The 16,479-nt window shown below is 44.4% G+C and overlaps 1 protein-coding gene across 2 annotated transcripts in view; it reads left to right on the top strand.

Moving 5' to 3' along the window:
• Positions 1-217: 217 nt before the first annotated feature.
• MLLT3 (MLLT3 super elongation complex subunit) overlaps positions 218-16,479 on the top strand; it is a 264,901-nt gene continuing 248,639 nt past the window's right edge. Inside the window, exons 1-2 of one of the 2 annotated variants that reach the window (XM_084773576.1) lie at positions 218-392; positions 1,738-1,918. In XM_084773576.1, the coding sequence (XP_084629702.1) occupies positions 381-392; positions 1,738-1,918 (193 nt within the window). In that variant the 5' untranslated portion in view covers positions 218-380. Of the gene's footprint in view, positions 393-626; positions 832-1,737; positions 1,919-16,479 lie in introns of those variants that run through there. The other variant, XM_084773577.1, reaches the window with a different exon arrangement.

Genomic DNA, 16,479 nt, shown 5'->3' with positions numbered 1-16,479 from the left:
TGGCTCTTTCGAGCTCCCCCTGGCTCGGTCGCTCGGCCTCCCCGCGCGCTCCGCCCCGCCCGCGCGCCCTCCCTCCGCCCCGAGAGGCTTGAAGCCCGGGTGTCAGGCGCCACGGCGCATGCTCCGGACTCATCCTCTGGCCCCGGAGCTGCTGCTGCTGCTGCTGCTGCTGCTTTTGCTTTTGGGGCTGAGTTTAATAAGCGAGCGAGAGAGCGATCGAGCGCGGGGTGGGGTGGGGGCAAAGGCAGAGCATGTCCGCCATCTACCCTCCGCTCCCGGGCGCACTCTCATTCATAGCAGCCTCTTCATGAATTACAGCTGAAGGGGGCGGGGGAGGGGGGTACCACACAACACCCCGGCAAACCTCCGGGCCCCCAGGCATGGCTAGCTCGGTAAGTACATGCAAAAATAATAATAAAAGCCCCCCTCCCTCTCCTCCTCCGCCCCGCGCCGCCGCAGCCCAGACAGCGCCAGCGCTCCGCGGTTCCAATTAGAGAAAGGTTGGTTTTGCTCGCGGGGAGCTGCCGCCTCTCCCTCCTCCCCACCCCCCCGGCGCGCGCGCACACACTCGCACACTCGCCGCCAACCCCCCCGCCCTCCCGCGCCTCCCGCCCGCCTCGCCTCTTTGCAATCGCAAGAAGCGCACTCACACTCCCTCTGCCTCACACGCGCGCACACACACACTCACACCCGGTGGAAGGAGGCGAATAATAACTCAGCCATATTTCAGCCGCCGCCGCCGCCGCTGCCGGGAGCTGCGGGCACGGTCCGGGGACGCGGCGAGCAGTCGCTGCGGCCGCACCTCCGCCGAGCGCCGCGGCCGCCACGATGGTGCGTTCTCCGAGGCGCGCGCGTGAGCCCCAGTGTGCGGGCTGACAGCGGCGAGGCTGCTCGCAACTTTGCCTCAGTGGCCGATGTGCGCTACCGGGGCTCGGCGGCGGTCCGCCGGCAGCCTTGCCTTTCTGCGTTTCGTGGCTTTGGTTGGGGAGGCAGGAGGGAGTTTGCGACCACTTTGGCTCTTGAAAGTGTGCAACGGGGGCTCTGTTGGGCTGGCCTCGGCGATCGTGGGGGGCTGTTCGCCGACGGGTGCGGGGTGCTTTGAGTTATGGATGCCTTGGCGTGTTTTCGTGCGCGCGTGTGTGTGACGACGTCTCATTCTTGTGCATGAACCCCGTGGTAAGAAAGAACACGGGAGTTTGTGCCCATCAGCAGAGGCTGCCTGTAGTTTCCATTCCGCCTGGCACCGCGCTCCACACGCACGCACACACACACGTACACAAAGACTTCCTCGGCGTGTGCCTGTCGCCGCGGTACTTTCGGGGAGGGGGCTCGCTAAAACCCCCGGGCCCCATCCCAGCCACCACCCCTCCCACGCTGGGAAAGCGCCCCGGCATCCCTTCCTGATTGTCTCCTATTTGTTACCGATGCGTTTCTTGTCGTGCTTGCCGTGGTGGTCGTGCTTTCCCCTTTCCCCGACCCCCTTAGCGACTAGGGGTAACATTCCGTTACAATCCCGGCCGCTGTGCAGCGGCGCCCTGGGCCCCTACGGCCCGGCCCGGTGTATCTGGGGCTGTGGGGTGTACGCGCCCACGCGCGTGAAACGTGGATGCAGAGGGCACTGCCGTTTCCTTTTATGTGCGTTTCAAGGAGGAGGGAAAAAAATGTCAGGCGCAATGTTGAGCTGTGAACGGTCGCCTTCCTGTTGTTCACGGCTGTCTCTCCTCCCCCTGCCCACAGTGTGCCGTGCAGGTGAAGCTGGAGCTGGGGCACCGCGCCCAGGTGAGAAAGAAACCCACAGTGGAGGGCTTCACCCACGACTGGATGGTGTTCGTGCGCGGCCCAGAGCACAGTAACATTCAGCACTTTGTGGAGAAAGTCGTCTTCCACTTGCACGAAAGCTTCCCTAGGCCAAAAAGAGGTAGGGCTTGAATACAAAAGAGACTTGATAAAAAATGTCTTTGCTCGAGAGGAAACAATCGCCGGGCTCTGGCGCTCCCTGGGCTGTTCCCCGCCTCCCCCCACTCCCGCGTCGCGCTTGCGGGTCTAGCCTGGGACCAGGGGGGCGCGGCGCCGTGGCGGCCAGGACCCCGCTGCCGCCCGCGCGCGCGAGCCGTTGACTTGGGCTCCGGGAAAGTCAGCAGAGAAAGGACCGTCAGGTGTCGCGTGTTTATTCATCCCAGCCCTCTTGGGTTGCTGCCCTTGGGTTGCTGCGAGTCCTTTGGGGGAAGGTGCAATTAGTTACTGGGTTTGGAGGTTTGGAGAGCGGGGCTGGAGGGAATAAACAGCTTGTCCCCACCCTTGGAGAAAACCGAGATTTACCTGTGTTGCTAACCAAGAATGCATTGGAGGTAGTTACTGTTGCGCTTAGAGAAGTCAGTTCTATAGGCTCTTCTGGCCTTCTCTCTGTTGAAGACTGAGTTGCTGTAGACTCACCCTCTGGGAGTTAGCCTCCTCCTCAGCTCAGTCTGGATTTTACTAGTTTGGTGACTTATCCCATCCCCGCCCCCCCCCCCCCAACCACCCTTCACTTCCTGGGCATTTATTTTACTGTTCCAGTAGGTTTTTAGCTACATTCTGAAGTATCCTCTGGTTGGAACTCAAAAAGGCGAGGGAGTTTCCTTTAAGGTTAAAAGCTAAGTTTCTGGCAAAGATGCTGTTTTGCTAATTTCTTCTACACCTTGATCCTCTGTCTGTTTTGCATACTATTATTGAAGTTCTATGGTTCCAAATATTGGGGTGTCGTGGGGAGAGAGGGGGAGGGAGAGGGAGAGAACATGCAGGACAATATTTGGGGCGGGGAGAGAAGAAAGGGGTGTCATTTAAAAAGATATCTGAAGAGGTTCTAAAAAAAATACTGATTTTTATTCCCTCTGCCTCTGGGAAGCTGCTGTCTGGTTGTTTTAGTTGGATTACTGGGGGTAACAGTACAAATACAGTAAGGTGCTTTGTTTGTGAGCAGCTTCATTTATCTGGTAGTTATCTTCCATTCGATCAGTGATCTTTATTGGCATCTAGACCTCCTGCACTTTCTTAGAGTAACATCATAATAAATCTATTCTGTGTAGAGGATGTAGAAATGATTGAGCATTCAGGGGCCAAATAAAGAAAGAAAAAAAAAGCGGGGGTTGTGTGCCTTTGAGGTGGCAGGGTTTGTGTTTATTTTTATTTTCAGCGCTTGTATGATAGGAAGTAGGATTTAGTTTGTTTCTTTGTTGTGCCTTTAGTGGTTAGGTGTAGAGCTCCCTTTCAAAACTTCAACAGTTGGACCTCTGATGGGCCTCGTTGAATGGTTAGTAAGCACATCCTGCTTCCATTAGGTGGTGGGAATGTGCACAGTGTAGAGGAGGGAACACTTAGCGTTCCTTAGCTGAACTTATAGACAGATACTGCGCACTGGCAGGCTGTCTGCAGGTATCTGGGATGGTGTTTGATGGACTTTATCTCTTCCTATAGTGGTCGGTAGAGCCACTCCAGAGGAGCTGAAACAAAAGACAGCACCAGCTGAGCTCCTTGCTACTCAGTTGCTGCCACTTGGCTGCTACTCACCTCAAGGCAAAATAACACTTTAAAAAGCAGTATTTGTTGTGTTAGGGAAATCAACTCAGTTGTTGCAAAATGCTGCTCCTTAAGTAACTTAGTTTAGACACCTTGATAATCAAGCAATTGGCATTATGAAAAAAAAATTCCTCTTTTCTCTTTTCCACCATTTCCCTGGGTTGTTGTTGGTGGTGCTGCTGGTGGTGATGTTGCCCTGCATATCCACTACTTAATGGTTTTCTGTCCAGCCTGAGGGGCGGAGGGGTTGGTGTTTCCATAGCACACACCTGCAAGGTGGGCTGAGCCCTTGATAACAGGGATGTCTTCTTACATCTCTGCTGAGAGATGTCCGTTGATTGGACTGTACAATTTCAGTTCTCAACTGTGGAGTTTCTGTAAGTGTCTATGAGCCATTGTTTTAAAATGTTTATTTTTGGATTTTTATTTGTGTTGTGTGGTTCCCATGATGTGACAAGTCCTGGGAAAAATGCCAACTTATATCACCCAGGAGAGACCTTGTCATATTGTAATTACACATAATTCAGATTGCGAGAGGTTTCTCTGTTCATTGGGAACAGTCAGCTGTAAACCCAAGCAATGCCAAGTGTGCTATTTAATCCTGGGATCTATTTTTTTTTTTTACTTATCAAATATCTGAAAGTGATAAGAATAATTGGAGAGTAAGAGTGCCAGGAATTCCCAAGGCTTCTTCTAGTATCTTTAAGGTGCTGTGTCTTGCTCTATGGCAAATATAAATGATAGGATAAAGTTTAATTAATTGGAGATGGTAGGACATACAAAAAGGAATTTAAGAAAGAGCTGAGTATGGGATGTTTAAAGGGATGCTTACACTCTAAACTATTAGTGGTGACAAGTTAACTCCTGAATATTATATACAGTAGCTAATAAGCCGAGGAACCCCAGATCTGAGCAGGAACTGCTCAGCCATGAAGATGGATGAGTCCTTAGCTTTGTAATCCTTGGGTTAGAAAAGCAAATTGATTTTCAGGTTGATTTCCTTTACTTCACAATAATATTATGAGAACTTGTAAAGGAAGAAATTATAGTATTTTCAACTTGTTGCCAAATGAGAATTATATATACCATTTCAGAATTGAGCTAATTGGATTTGAATTAATGAGGTTTTACTCTGCCACAAAGACGTGTGGGAGACCTTTAATTTAAAACTACTGGCACACAGTCCTCGAAAAAGAGATTTTGATGAAATAGTGAAGCCTAGAATATCCATTAGCTAATGAAGAATAGGCAGGTCAGAGTTGATGCATTTTCAGACTATCTATTTGCAGGAGAAGACCATATCTTACATATTATTACCAAAGATTTATGCTGGTCTGATATGACTGAAATGAATAGTCATATTCAAAACATTCCATTTAAAATATTAATGTTTTCATTTTCAGTCAGATCTAAATTTCAGTGAACTTTCCTTCCAATTATAGCCATCATTACGATCACAATCTGTTCTATTGACATTTATGATGTGAAAGCTGTTGCTTATTATTTTATGAAAGCTAATTTGGCCACTGGTATGAATTGATAGCTTTTTATTTGTCGCCTCTAGTCCTTTGAGTGGGCAGATAAAGCGTAATCAGCACAGCCTTCCAGCCTTCCTTTGGTTTAGGCATTGCGATTAGTTCTATTACATAGCTCTGATTTGTATCTTTCAAAGGAATCTGGATAACTTTTATTTTTTTAATCAAGTACCTAATATGTGAAGGTTCATTAGTTGAAAACTTCGTGTACATCTTGTATATTTTGTCTTTGGAGGCACTTTAAAGTGCACACATTAAAAAAATAAGGCTGGATGTATCTCAGTTGCATGTGGCTTTGGTGAGACTGGCATTGACCAGTGAACAGCCTTAGACCTTATCAGGGTGAAGAATTGTAAGCACACCTTCTTAAGGTGCTTGACAGATGAATCGCTGGAGAGATCTCATCTGTGCTGGTGGAAATGTCAGCTAGGTATGTATGGAAAGTTGGCAGGGCGTTTGGCTAAAATAGGTTAAGATGTTAAATGCTTATATCATTGAACTGGGCAGATTTACTAGGAATTTTCTAGTAGTTATGACTTTGCAAGCATACAAACAACAAATATTTTTGTGACTCTTTAATAGCAAAATATGAAGAAAGAAGTCATATAGGGGACTTCAAATGGGTGCAGTAAAGAGATGGTAACCTGTAAAAAGTGACAAATCTGTATGTACGTGGAGGGACATGTTGAAGTGCTGTGACTTGTGAGGGAAGTTGTTAAGTCCGAGGGGATCCCATTAGAGAATGTGTCTCCCCAGATTTCGCACATATATGTGTGTGAATAGGTTCTGAGTACCAGGTATCAGTCTTGCCAATGGTTGCCTTGAGTGGGTCCTTTTTTGTGTTAGTGGTGATGGGATTTTTATTTTTATTTTTTTTGAATCTAGATGATCATCATAGTTAACTACTTCTCTGTGAGGCTGAAGTAAAGGAGTGCAAACCTAACAGAGCATTTTAAACAGGGTCAGAAGAGTGGGTTTTAACTATGGAGAGGCTCTGCTGCTTGGTGGTCAAGAGGAATTAGGGTCAGGAAGTGCAGACTGGGCGCCCCCCGCCCCCCTAGCTGGGTTAGGAGACCCCTTCAGTCACCATCTCCTTTTTTCATTTGAGTTATGAGAATAGTTGTAGAAGTGCAGCTTGTACATCGTAGGTTAACTATGCCATTATTCTCAAGCTCATGCACCTCAGGCTGTGTTCTCACAAACCAGACTTCAAAAGGCCTTCCTATGTAAAAGCAGCTAGCTTATGACCTGTCAGCATATATTGTCCTAATGAAAAATATTCTTTTTTTGTGAAAATATTCTTAAAACAGCAAAATTTAATGAGAAGTAGCACATGTTTTATGTTAAAAATGTCTTTAATGTCTGGTTTCATCAATATGACTAGTGGCTACTGTATCCGCTGTTATATTCAGTCAATTGTGTTGTCACACAGCCCCAGATACACTGTCTACTACTGAGAATGAGACAAAGAAACTTAGAGCTATTGTGAAAAAAAGAGCTTTAGTGTCACCATGCCAAGAGGTAGGAACAGTGAAGTCTGCAGGCTGACACAAACTAGGTATTCAGCCTACAGTCTGATATGGATAAAGTACCTATCATGTGCAAAGTGATTTCTCTCTGTAGCCATTACTGTTGTTGCCAGTAATACATGTAACTCATGCTACAGAAAGAGAAAAGACAGGAGTTTCAAGGATTTTTTTCCCTCCTCATACCAAGGAAACAATAGTTCTCTCATTGTTTCTCTTCACAAAAGCATAATCCAGACTGGATGTATTTTATAGCTGATTTTACAGTCTGCTTGATGATACATTGTGTTTGTACTGTGCAGAAGTTGGCTCTTTCAGTAATTACTTTAGGTAACTCCTGTAGAAATACCTCTGCACAAAGAATGGTGAGGCACCAATTATAACTTTGCCTTAAAGATGGCATGGCTGTCTCTTTCTGTCTTCCTGTCCCTGTCTTTCTCCCCTCAGCCTTCTCCTTTCTCTTTCCCCTTCCCTCCTCTCCTTCTCTCCTCCTTTCCTATCCCCCCCACCGCCTTTCTCATCTTTTCCTGATTTGAGTCATCCAAAGAGGTGACTTTAGAAAATGGGAAATTGGCCCGGTGGTGGTGGCACATGCCTGCAATCCCAGCACTCCAGCTGAGGTAGGGGTAAGGGTCCTTAAAGCTAGACTTACCTCCCAGCACTGGGGAGGCAGAGGCAGTTGGATCACTGTGAGTTTGACGTCAGCCTGGTCTACAAAGCGAGTCCAGGACAGCCACGGCTACACAGAGAAACTCTGCCACAAAAAAACCAAAACCAACTAACCAACCAACTAACCAACCAACCAGAAAACAACAACAAAAAAGGGAAATTATTGGTCTGGAATCACAGCTGTAGGTTAAGAGGGCTGGCTGCCTTTCCAGAGGACACTGGTTCGATTCCCAGCACTGTGCTGGTGGTTTCCAACTGCCTATAACTCCAGCTCTGAGGACCCAGTGCCTTTTATGGCAAAGCTACACAGATATGGCGTATACTCCCACAAACCTACACATGTATATGTAAATAAATATTTTTAAAAAAGGACATTGCATGCTGCAATTGGACAGTGCAGCCTTTATGAAGTGTTCATATAAATTTTAAAAGATTTATTTGTGTTATTTATTGTATATGGGTGCTTTATCTGCAGAAGAGGGCATCAGATCACATTATAGATGGTTGTGAGCCACCATGTTATTACTGGGAATTGAACGCAGGACCTTTGGAAGAGCAGGTGGTGCTCTTAACCACTGAGCCATCTCTCCAGGCCCCCTCATATTATTTTTAATATAAATGAAAATCATATTTTTACTAAGGTATAGATATACATGTATTTATGGAAAGACAAACCTAATAAATACAGAGAAAAATTATTTGAAAATTTTATAGATAATTGTTAATATTTTTACCCATATGTACATGTTTTATCTATTAATATATTTTAATTATTATATTATGATTAACATATAATAAATTATATATTGCATACTATATATAACATGCATAAACTAAACATATAATGCATATATAACATATAAAATATGTTATATCTAATCTATATCTTATAATATTATAGAATAGATACTTTAAAATTTTATCTATCACATATCTATCTATCTACCTGTCAATCAATCTATATCTGTTTGTTTCTTTTAAGACAAGATCTCACTAGATAGCTCTGGCTGGTCTGGAATTTTTCCTTGACCTCATAGATCCATCTGCCTCAGTGTTGGGATTAAAGGTATATGCCACTATACCTAGTCCTTTTAATTAATTAACTCACTCAACAAGTATTTTTTGACTGCCTAGAAAACTTCTTAGTACCTAGGATAGACAGATGAACATTTCCATTTTCATAGAAAATCTTATGGGTTTTTTTTTTCCGACCTTGTCTCAAAAACAACAACAACACAAAAACAACAAAAGTCTTTCATCATCATGCCGTCTCATGATGGCTTTTTTACTTCGCATGAAAATAGAAAGAATTACATAACAAACCCTCAAATCTATACTAACAAGAAAGAGCCGACACATATCTCATTTAGTTCTTTGCTTTAATTCTAAAGAATTAAGTGTTATAGGTGTAGCTGAAGGTTTTAAAATGCTTCCGAAATTTTCTTTTTTTTTTTTTGAGACAGGGTTTCTCTGTGTAGCCTTGACTGTCCTGGACTCACTTTGTAGACCAGGCTGGCCTCGAACTCATAGCGATCCGCCTGCCTCTGCCTCCCGAGTGCTGGGATTAAAGGCGTGTGCCACCACGCCCGGCCCCAAATTTTCTTATACATCTTTCCTGAATGAGCACTTTGCATACTGTTCTTCCTCTCCAGATGGGCTTGTTAATCTAGCCACCTTTTAGCTGTTCCTCTCCTGGTATCCGTCTCCTCAGTATTTCACTGTGGAATATATGTGTAGTTGGCCTTACTCTTCCTCTGTTAAGGAAGACTGTAATCGTTTTCTAACCTGTACAGTGTGCATCTTTGCATATGTTATTACCTTGTGCACGTGGGCCAGAGTTTGGAAACCAGCCTAAAATATGAGTCATTGATTGCTGACATGCATGCACCTTCATTTGTACTAGCTATGGTCAGATGTGACCAGAAATGAGTTTCTTTTTTTTTTTTTTTTTTGAGACAGAGGTTTCTCTCTGTAGCCCTTGCTATCCTGGCCTTGCTATGTAGACCAGGCTAGTCTCAAACTCACAGAGATCTGCTTGTCTCTGTCTCCTGAGAGTGCTGGGATTACAGGCAAGAGCACCTCGCTTAGCATGTTTGTTAGTTTTGCCTTGGAATGGAAATAGAATATTTTTGTTTGAAGTTAGTTTTCATTCATGATTTCATTCAAATTTTAGGCATTTTTACGTGTTGTTGTTTATTGATCATTCAGATTCCTTCTTTCTGTTTGTTTGCTTGCTTGTTTGTTTTTGAGGCAAGACCTTGCTGTGTATATCAGGCTAGCCCAGAAATCATAACAGACTTGTATTCTTCCTGCCACCACGTCTGGCTTCTAAATTTCTTTTTTCATTTTTGGTTTTTCGAGACAGGGTTTCTCTGTGTAGCGCTGGCAGTCCTGGACTAGTGCTTTAGATCAGGCTGGCCTTGAACTCACAGTGATCCACCTGCCTCTGCCTGGAACTAAAGGCTTGTGCCACCACCGTCTGGCAGCTTTGAACTTCTTATGCCTTTGAGAATGTCCTTGCACTCCAGATCCCCCTGCTCCTGCCTCCTAAGAGCTAAGTGCTAGGATTACAAATATGTGCTACCACACCTAGTTTATGTGGTGCTGGGGATCAAATTTAGGGAATCTTGCCTGCTGGGCAAGCGCTTAAGCAATTGAACTATGGCTCTAGCTCTCTTTTTACTTTTAGCTAGATGCCTAGAAATGTGCAGAGCTCTTGGGTGTAGACACAGTGAGTCATACGTGTACTTGTGCAAAGAGAACTGGTAATAAGTGCTGTCAGTGTTTACTTTTAAAGCACCGAGTAACAGTTCACCTTTGTCAGCAGAGAAACGTCCTGCAATAGCTGTGTTTATAGGCATGGCCTCCATTTAATTAAGCGGTAGTGACCGTGGGAGACCGTATTTTAAAGGAAAAAGTACCATGGCTAGTTTTATATCAAATCACATTCCTTTTATGGATTGATTTAAGGTTTTCTCCTTGGGTTGAGGCTGGAGCGATGACCCCGTTGTTAAGAGAACTTGCTGGTTTTATGGAAGACCCAGGTTCAGTTCCTCGCAGCCGTTGGCACCTCTTGCTTCTGTGGGCACTAGGCATGCACACAGTGCACAACATACATGTAGTCAGAACATTCACACACATAAGATAGAATTGAAAGACTTTGTGATGAAGTCATTAGGACAGTTGTCGGTGCTTGGTGGCCAGTAACTGTGCGCTGATAGTTTATCCCCACGGCTCTCTTTGCCACTTGTACAGTGGAGGGAAGGACATAGAGCCTTATTATAGAAATAAGGCTGTGTTACCACATTATTTAAAGTGTAGTAAGTTTGCTTGATTTGAGGTCTAAGAAGGTTATTATTGAATTTTTAAAGCAATAAGATTACTATTTGGGTTTGATTTACTTAGTGTGGAGAAGGAAAGCCAGTGACCATTGTTATTATTATTTATTTTTTTTTTACTGTTTAAAAAGCTAGTTTAAAACATTTTCTCAGTTAAAAAATTTTTTTTCTTTTGTTCAAGTGTTTGCCTGCATGGGTGTCTGTGCCCCATCTGTGTGCTTGGTGACTGAGGAAGAGAGAGCATGGCGTCACGGCTCCTGGAAGTGGAGCTATGGAGGTTGTGAGCAGCCATGTGGTGCTGTGAATTGTCTCAAGAGCTGCCAGCACTTTTAACTGATAAGCCATCTCTTTAGCCCGTCTCTGCCCCGCCCCGCCCCCTTTTCCCCCTAGACTGCTTCTGTGTGTTAGCCTTGGCTGTCCTAGACTTGTTTTGTAGACCAGGCTGGCCTCAAACTCACAGGGATCTGTCTGCCTCTGCCTCCCTGAGTGCTGGAATTACAGGTGTGCGCCTGGCCACCCTTGTTTTTTTTTTTTCTGAGATAGGGTTTCTCTGTGTAGCCTTGGCTGTCCTAGACTTGCTTTGTAGACCAGGCTGGCCTCAAACTCACAGTGATCTACTGGCCTCTGCCTCCTGACTGCTGGGATTAAAGGCATGTGCCACCATGCCCGGCTCCCCTTTGGTATTTGAGACAGAGTCTCACTGTCTATCCCTGGGTGTCCTAGAGCTTTTTATAGAGACCAGACTGGCCTCGAACTCACAGAGATCCTCTTGCCTCTCCGTCTCAAGTGCTAGAATTAAAGACATTTATTTATTTATTTTTATATGTGTGTGGTGGGGGCACATGATGGCTTACAGAGTATCTACAAGAGTTGCTTTGCTCCTTCTACTTTGTGGGTGTGAAGCACACAAGGTAGGCTTGGCAGCAAGCATCTTTACCACTGAGCCATCTTGCTCGCCTTCATTCGAAGTCAACTTTATTAGAGAAAATGAAGCTAGCCTTTACTTTCGATTCTGAGGTCAATCTACTTAGAGTAATAATCAGTATTGATTATAAAGATGATTATTAATCCTTACTGATTATAAAGATGACTAGTTGAACTTAGTTATTATGTTTGAAGGTTGATATTCTCAGAGTCAAATCTCAGAGTTTTTTTTTTTTTCATTTGAAAGTATTTAATTGTGTCAAAGCTGTTTTTTTTATTTCTTTTCCATAGACTCCATCAGTTGTGCTATTATCTATACCAGGCTGAATGTTTTGTGCATATATGTTAATCTTAAAAAGTGAAATATATTTAAAATTTCCTTAAACATTAATAATCTTTCAATGTGGGATGAAAATATGGCACAGCAGTTAAGAGCACATGACACTCCTGCAGAGGGCCTGACTGATCCCCGGCCCCCCCCCCATGTTGGGTGGTTCATAACTGCCTGTAATTCCTGCTCCAGGGGTATGACACTGCTGCACACACCTTCACTCCCATGCAAGTGCCTCCTTCCTCCCAGTTACAGTACTGGGTTTCTGTGTCACCAGGCCCTGCTGACACGCCTCTCTCCCGCATGTGCCTCCTGCATCCTGGAAGTTTTGGGCATTACTGTAATAAAAGGTAGATGATAAAAATAAGAAAAGGGTTCTTGAACCTGAAACTTGGCTTCCATCCCTCCAAATTGTAAATTGCTTCTCATTTCTAAAATTCATTTCTTCTGTAGTTCAGGAACTGATTGTGTAAACAAAAGCACCATTAAATTCAGTGGGAATTGTTGTGTATATAGAATCACATTTTTAAAAAATTTTATTAATTTATCCAGATTACAACTCAATTGTTATCCCATCACTTGTATCCTCCCATTCCTCCCTCCCTCCCGCTTTCACCCTATTCCCCTCCCCTAGGTATATGACCCAGGGCCCTCCCCCAGTATATGGTCATAGGTTATCAAGTCTCATCTTGGTAGCCTACTTATTCTTTCTCTGAGTGCCACCAGGCCCCCTCACCAAGGGGAGGTGGCCAAATATGGGGCACTAGAGTTCATGTCAAGTCAGTCTCCGCTCGCCACATAACTGTGGAGAATGTCCTGTCCATTGGGTCGATCAGAGTAGGGGTTCGATGTGCACAAAACTGAAGTCCAAGTGGATTAAAGACCTCAACATAAAACCAGAGACACTAAATCGCTTAGAAGAAAAAGTGAGGAAAAGCCTGGAACACATTGGCACAAGAGACAACTTTCTGAACAGAACACCAACAGCCCAGGCGTTAAGGGCAACAATTAATAAATGGGACCACATGAGGCGGAGAAGCTTCTGTAAGGCAGGAGACACTGTCAACAGAACAAAGCGACAGCCTACAGACTGGGAAAAGATCTTCACCAACCCTACATCTGACAAAGGTCTATATCCAAAATCAAGAAATTAAACACCACCAAACCAAATAACCCAACTGAGAAATAGAGTCACTTTTTAAGAATAGGTCTATTACCCTCACCCCCAGACAGGGTTTCTCTGTGTAGCCAGGGTGGCTTTGAACTCACAGAGATCTGCCTGCTTCTGCTTCCCTGAGTGCTGGGATTAAAAGCATGTACCACTGCTGCCTGGCTCAGGTCTGTCTTTGTTTTGTTTTGGTTTTTGGTTTTTTGAGACAGGGCTTCCCTGTGCAGCCTTGGCTGTCCTGGACTCACTTTTTAGACCAGGCTGCACTTGAACTCACAGTGATCCACCTGCCTCTGCCTCCCAAGTGCTGGGATTAAAGGTGTGCACCACCATGCCTGGCTAGTCTATCTTTGTTAATAGGCAAAAATAAATTTCCCTCCTTGAAAGAAGTTCTTGCTGTGTATCTCTAGCAGATATAGAAGTCACTATGTAGAACAGGTTTACCCCCAACTCACAGATTATCTGTCTGCTTTTGTTGGCATTAAAGGCATGTACCACCACTTCCACACCCCCTTTTAATGTTAATTTTTATTTAGTAATTATTATTTTTTAAAGATATATATTTATTTATTTTATGTGTATGAGTGCTCTAGCTACATGTACACCTGCAGGCCAGAAGAGGGCATCAGATCACATTATAGATGGTCATGAGCCACTATGTGGTTGCCGGGCATTGAACTCAGGACCTCTGGAAGAGCAGACAGTGTTGTTAATCACTGAGCCATCTCTCCAGCCCATTTATTTATTATGTATACAATGTTCTGCCTGCACATATGCCTGCCCGCCAGAAGAGGGCACCAGGTTTCATTATAGATGACTGTGAGCCACCATGTGGTTGCTGGGAATTGAACTCAGGACCTTTGGAGGAGGGGCCAGTGCTCTTAACCTCTGAGCTATCTCTTCCAGCCTCCATAATAATATTTATTATTAATAATAAAAGTTGTATGCTCATGTGTTTGGATGTGTGTGTGTAAGAGTGTGCATGCATGTGCCATGCATATATGTATTGGTCATAGGACAACTTTTGAAATCCATTCTCTCCTTCCACCATGTGGTTCTGTGGATTGAACTCAGGTTGTCAGGTTTGCGTGGAAAGCCACTTTGTCCTTGTTTTTTATTTTATTTTGGTTTTTCAAGACAAGGTTTCTCTGTGTAGCCTTGGCTGTCCTAGACTTGCTTTGAAGACAAGGCCGGCCTTGAACTCACAGTGATCCTCCTGCCTCTGCCTCCGGAGTGCTGTGATTAAAGATGTGGGCCATCACACCTGGCCTTATTTTTTTTAACGCTAATCTCCGGGACCCCATCTTAAAAAAAAATAGGAGTGTATGTGTGTCTCTGTGTGCTCTTCAGTGTAGTACCCACAAAGGCCAGAAGGGGGTGTTGGGTTCCCTAGAGCTGGAGTTAAAGGAGTTTGGGAACCAGCAGATGTAGGAGGTAGGTGGCAAACTTGGGTCCCCTGGAAGAGCAGAAAGTGCTCTCAACTACAGTCTCGTCTTTCCTGCTCTGTCTTCGTCTACTTTTGGTGTGTTTTTAAAAGCTAGGCAACTTTGAAATGAGTGGCCATCTCTATGCTCAATTTTTACTTAGTTCATGAAATACCACCAGACTTTGAGGTTTATTTAGAATGGAGCCAAACAGATCTCAGTGACCGGGAAGCAGTGTCCACAGGGCTGTGGGAAAGTATGAACAATAAATGGTGATTTTCCAGTTTGAAAAAAAGGGCAAACCCAGGTTTGTAATTGGTCTAATGCTTTTACAATAGCCACAGGGTAGCCCCCGTTTGTTTAATACTCACTGCTTATCTTGCCAGGCAGTGTACCTGTGCAGTTATATTTAATTTTTCTTTTTTCCTAAGGAAAATTATTTGGAAAAAGGTATAGTCCTGCCCTCGTTTTGTTTTGTTTTGTTTTGTTTTGTTTTATCCTTTCTTTTTTGGAGGCTGGAGATCTGACCCAGTGTTTCCTATGTGTCAGGCTCCTAAGTGTCTTTCCACTAAGATATACACCCAGTCTAGAAAAGACTTTCTTTCTAAATTGTTAGGAGTGTCAGTAATTTAGAATCTTATGATTAGCATTTGGTTATGTTTCTGGCTGGATTAATCCTGTTAACAACCATCAGCAATGACTGAGAGGTTGAAGCATTCCAGGGTCTAAAGAAACCCAGTGTTTATTTGGAACTTCTTGAAATGCAAGTCTAGATTGTATCCACAGATCCTTGGCTTTTTCATGTCTTCCTTTTGATCGAGTACCTCCCCCACTGATTTGAGGTTTTGTTACTTGGTTTGCTTTCCTGAGGTGTAATTTCATATACCTGCTTGTTTCCATTGGTAAGGTAAGAATTGACCTGTGTTGCATGCAGCCAGGATGGAAGAAAGTGTGCCCAGCATTTGGTCCTTCAACATACTGGAAAAGTTGTCCATTTAACAACTTGGGTAGCATTATAAAAAAAAGGCTATTTTTTTTTTGTTGTTGTTCATTTGTTCTGTTTTGTTTTTAGAGATAGGGTTTCTCTGTGTAGCCCTGGCTGGTCCTACACTTGCTTTGTAGACCACCCTGGCCTTGAACTGACAGAGATCCACCTGCCTCTGCCTTCCCGAGTGCTGGTGTTTAAGACGTGCACCACCACCCCTGGCTTACAAAGGATTTCTTTTCCATGAATGGTTGGTTGGGTCTTCAGATGTAGATCCTAAAAATAATGAGTGGTAACTACATTTTTGGAAGTATATAGGGATGTTTCAAATGTTTGATTCCCGCCCCCCTCCGTGGGATTTTGATAACTTTGTTATCCTACCTCCCCCATGTGTAGTGTTAAGGACATTTCCAAAGCCTATATCTGACTTTAAAGACTGACTATGAGCTGGGTGTGGTGGCACACACAGAGGCAGGTGGATTGATGTGAGTTTGGGGCCAGCCTGGTCTACAAAGCCAGTCCAGGATAGACAAGGCTACACAGAGAAACGCTGTCTAGGAAAACAAAACCAAACCTGACTACAAATGAAGTGATGCTCATGAAGTTGCTCAGGTCTATAGTGACAGTGTGGATTGACCATCAGTAAAGTCCATGCCTGGAAGGAGAGGCCCACTTCCAGGTTGCTGATCTTTATGTGGTTTCAAGGTGACCATGAAATAGTATTAAGTCACGCAGAAATAATATGTCTAGGACAGGGAGAAATGTTCTTTTTTGGTTGAGAGTTGGCATATACTGCATAACAATTTCAGGAGGGCAGGGGAGGTAGCACAGCACTGAGAGCCTGCTCCGGCAGAGGACCAGAGTGCAGTTCCCAGCACTCACTGGGTGCTTTACAACTAAGTCTAAGTCTAGTTCAAGGGGATCTGCTGCCTCTGGTCTACACCACACACACACACACACATACACACACACACACACACACACATGCGCACATGCAGGCACAACTAAAAATGAGTCTTTAAAA

This window comes from Acomys minous, assembly GCF_964271855.1.
Source record: "Acomys minous genome assembly, chromosome: 1".
NCBI classification, from domain to species: Eukaryota; Metazoa; Chordata; class Mammalia; order Rodentia; family Muridae; genus Acomys; species Acomys minous.
Note: the sequence above shows the minus strand (reverse complement) of the source record. Positions and strands in the feature narration are given on the sequence as shown.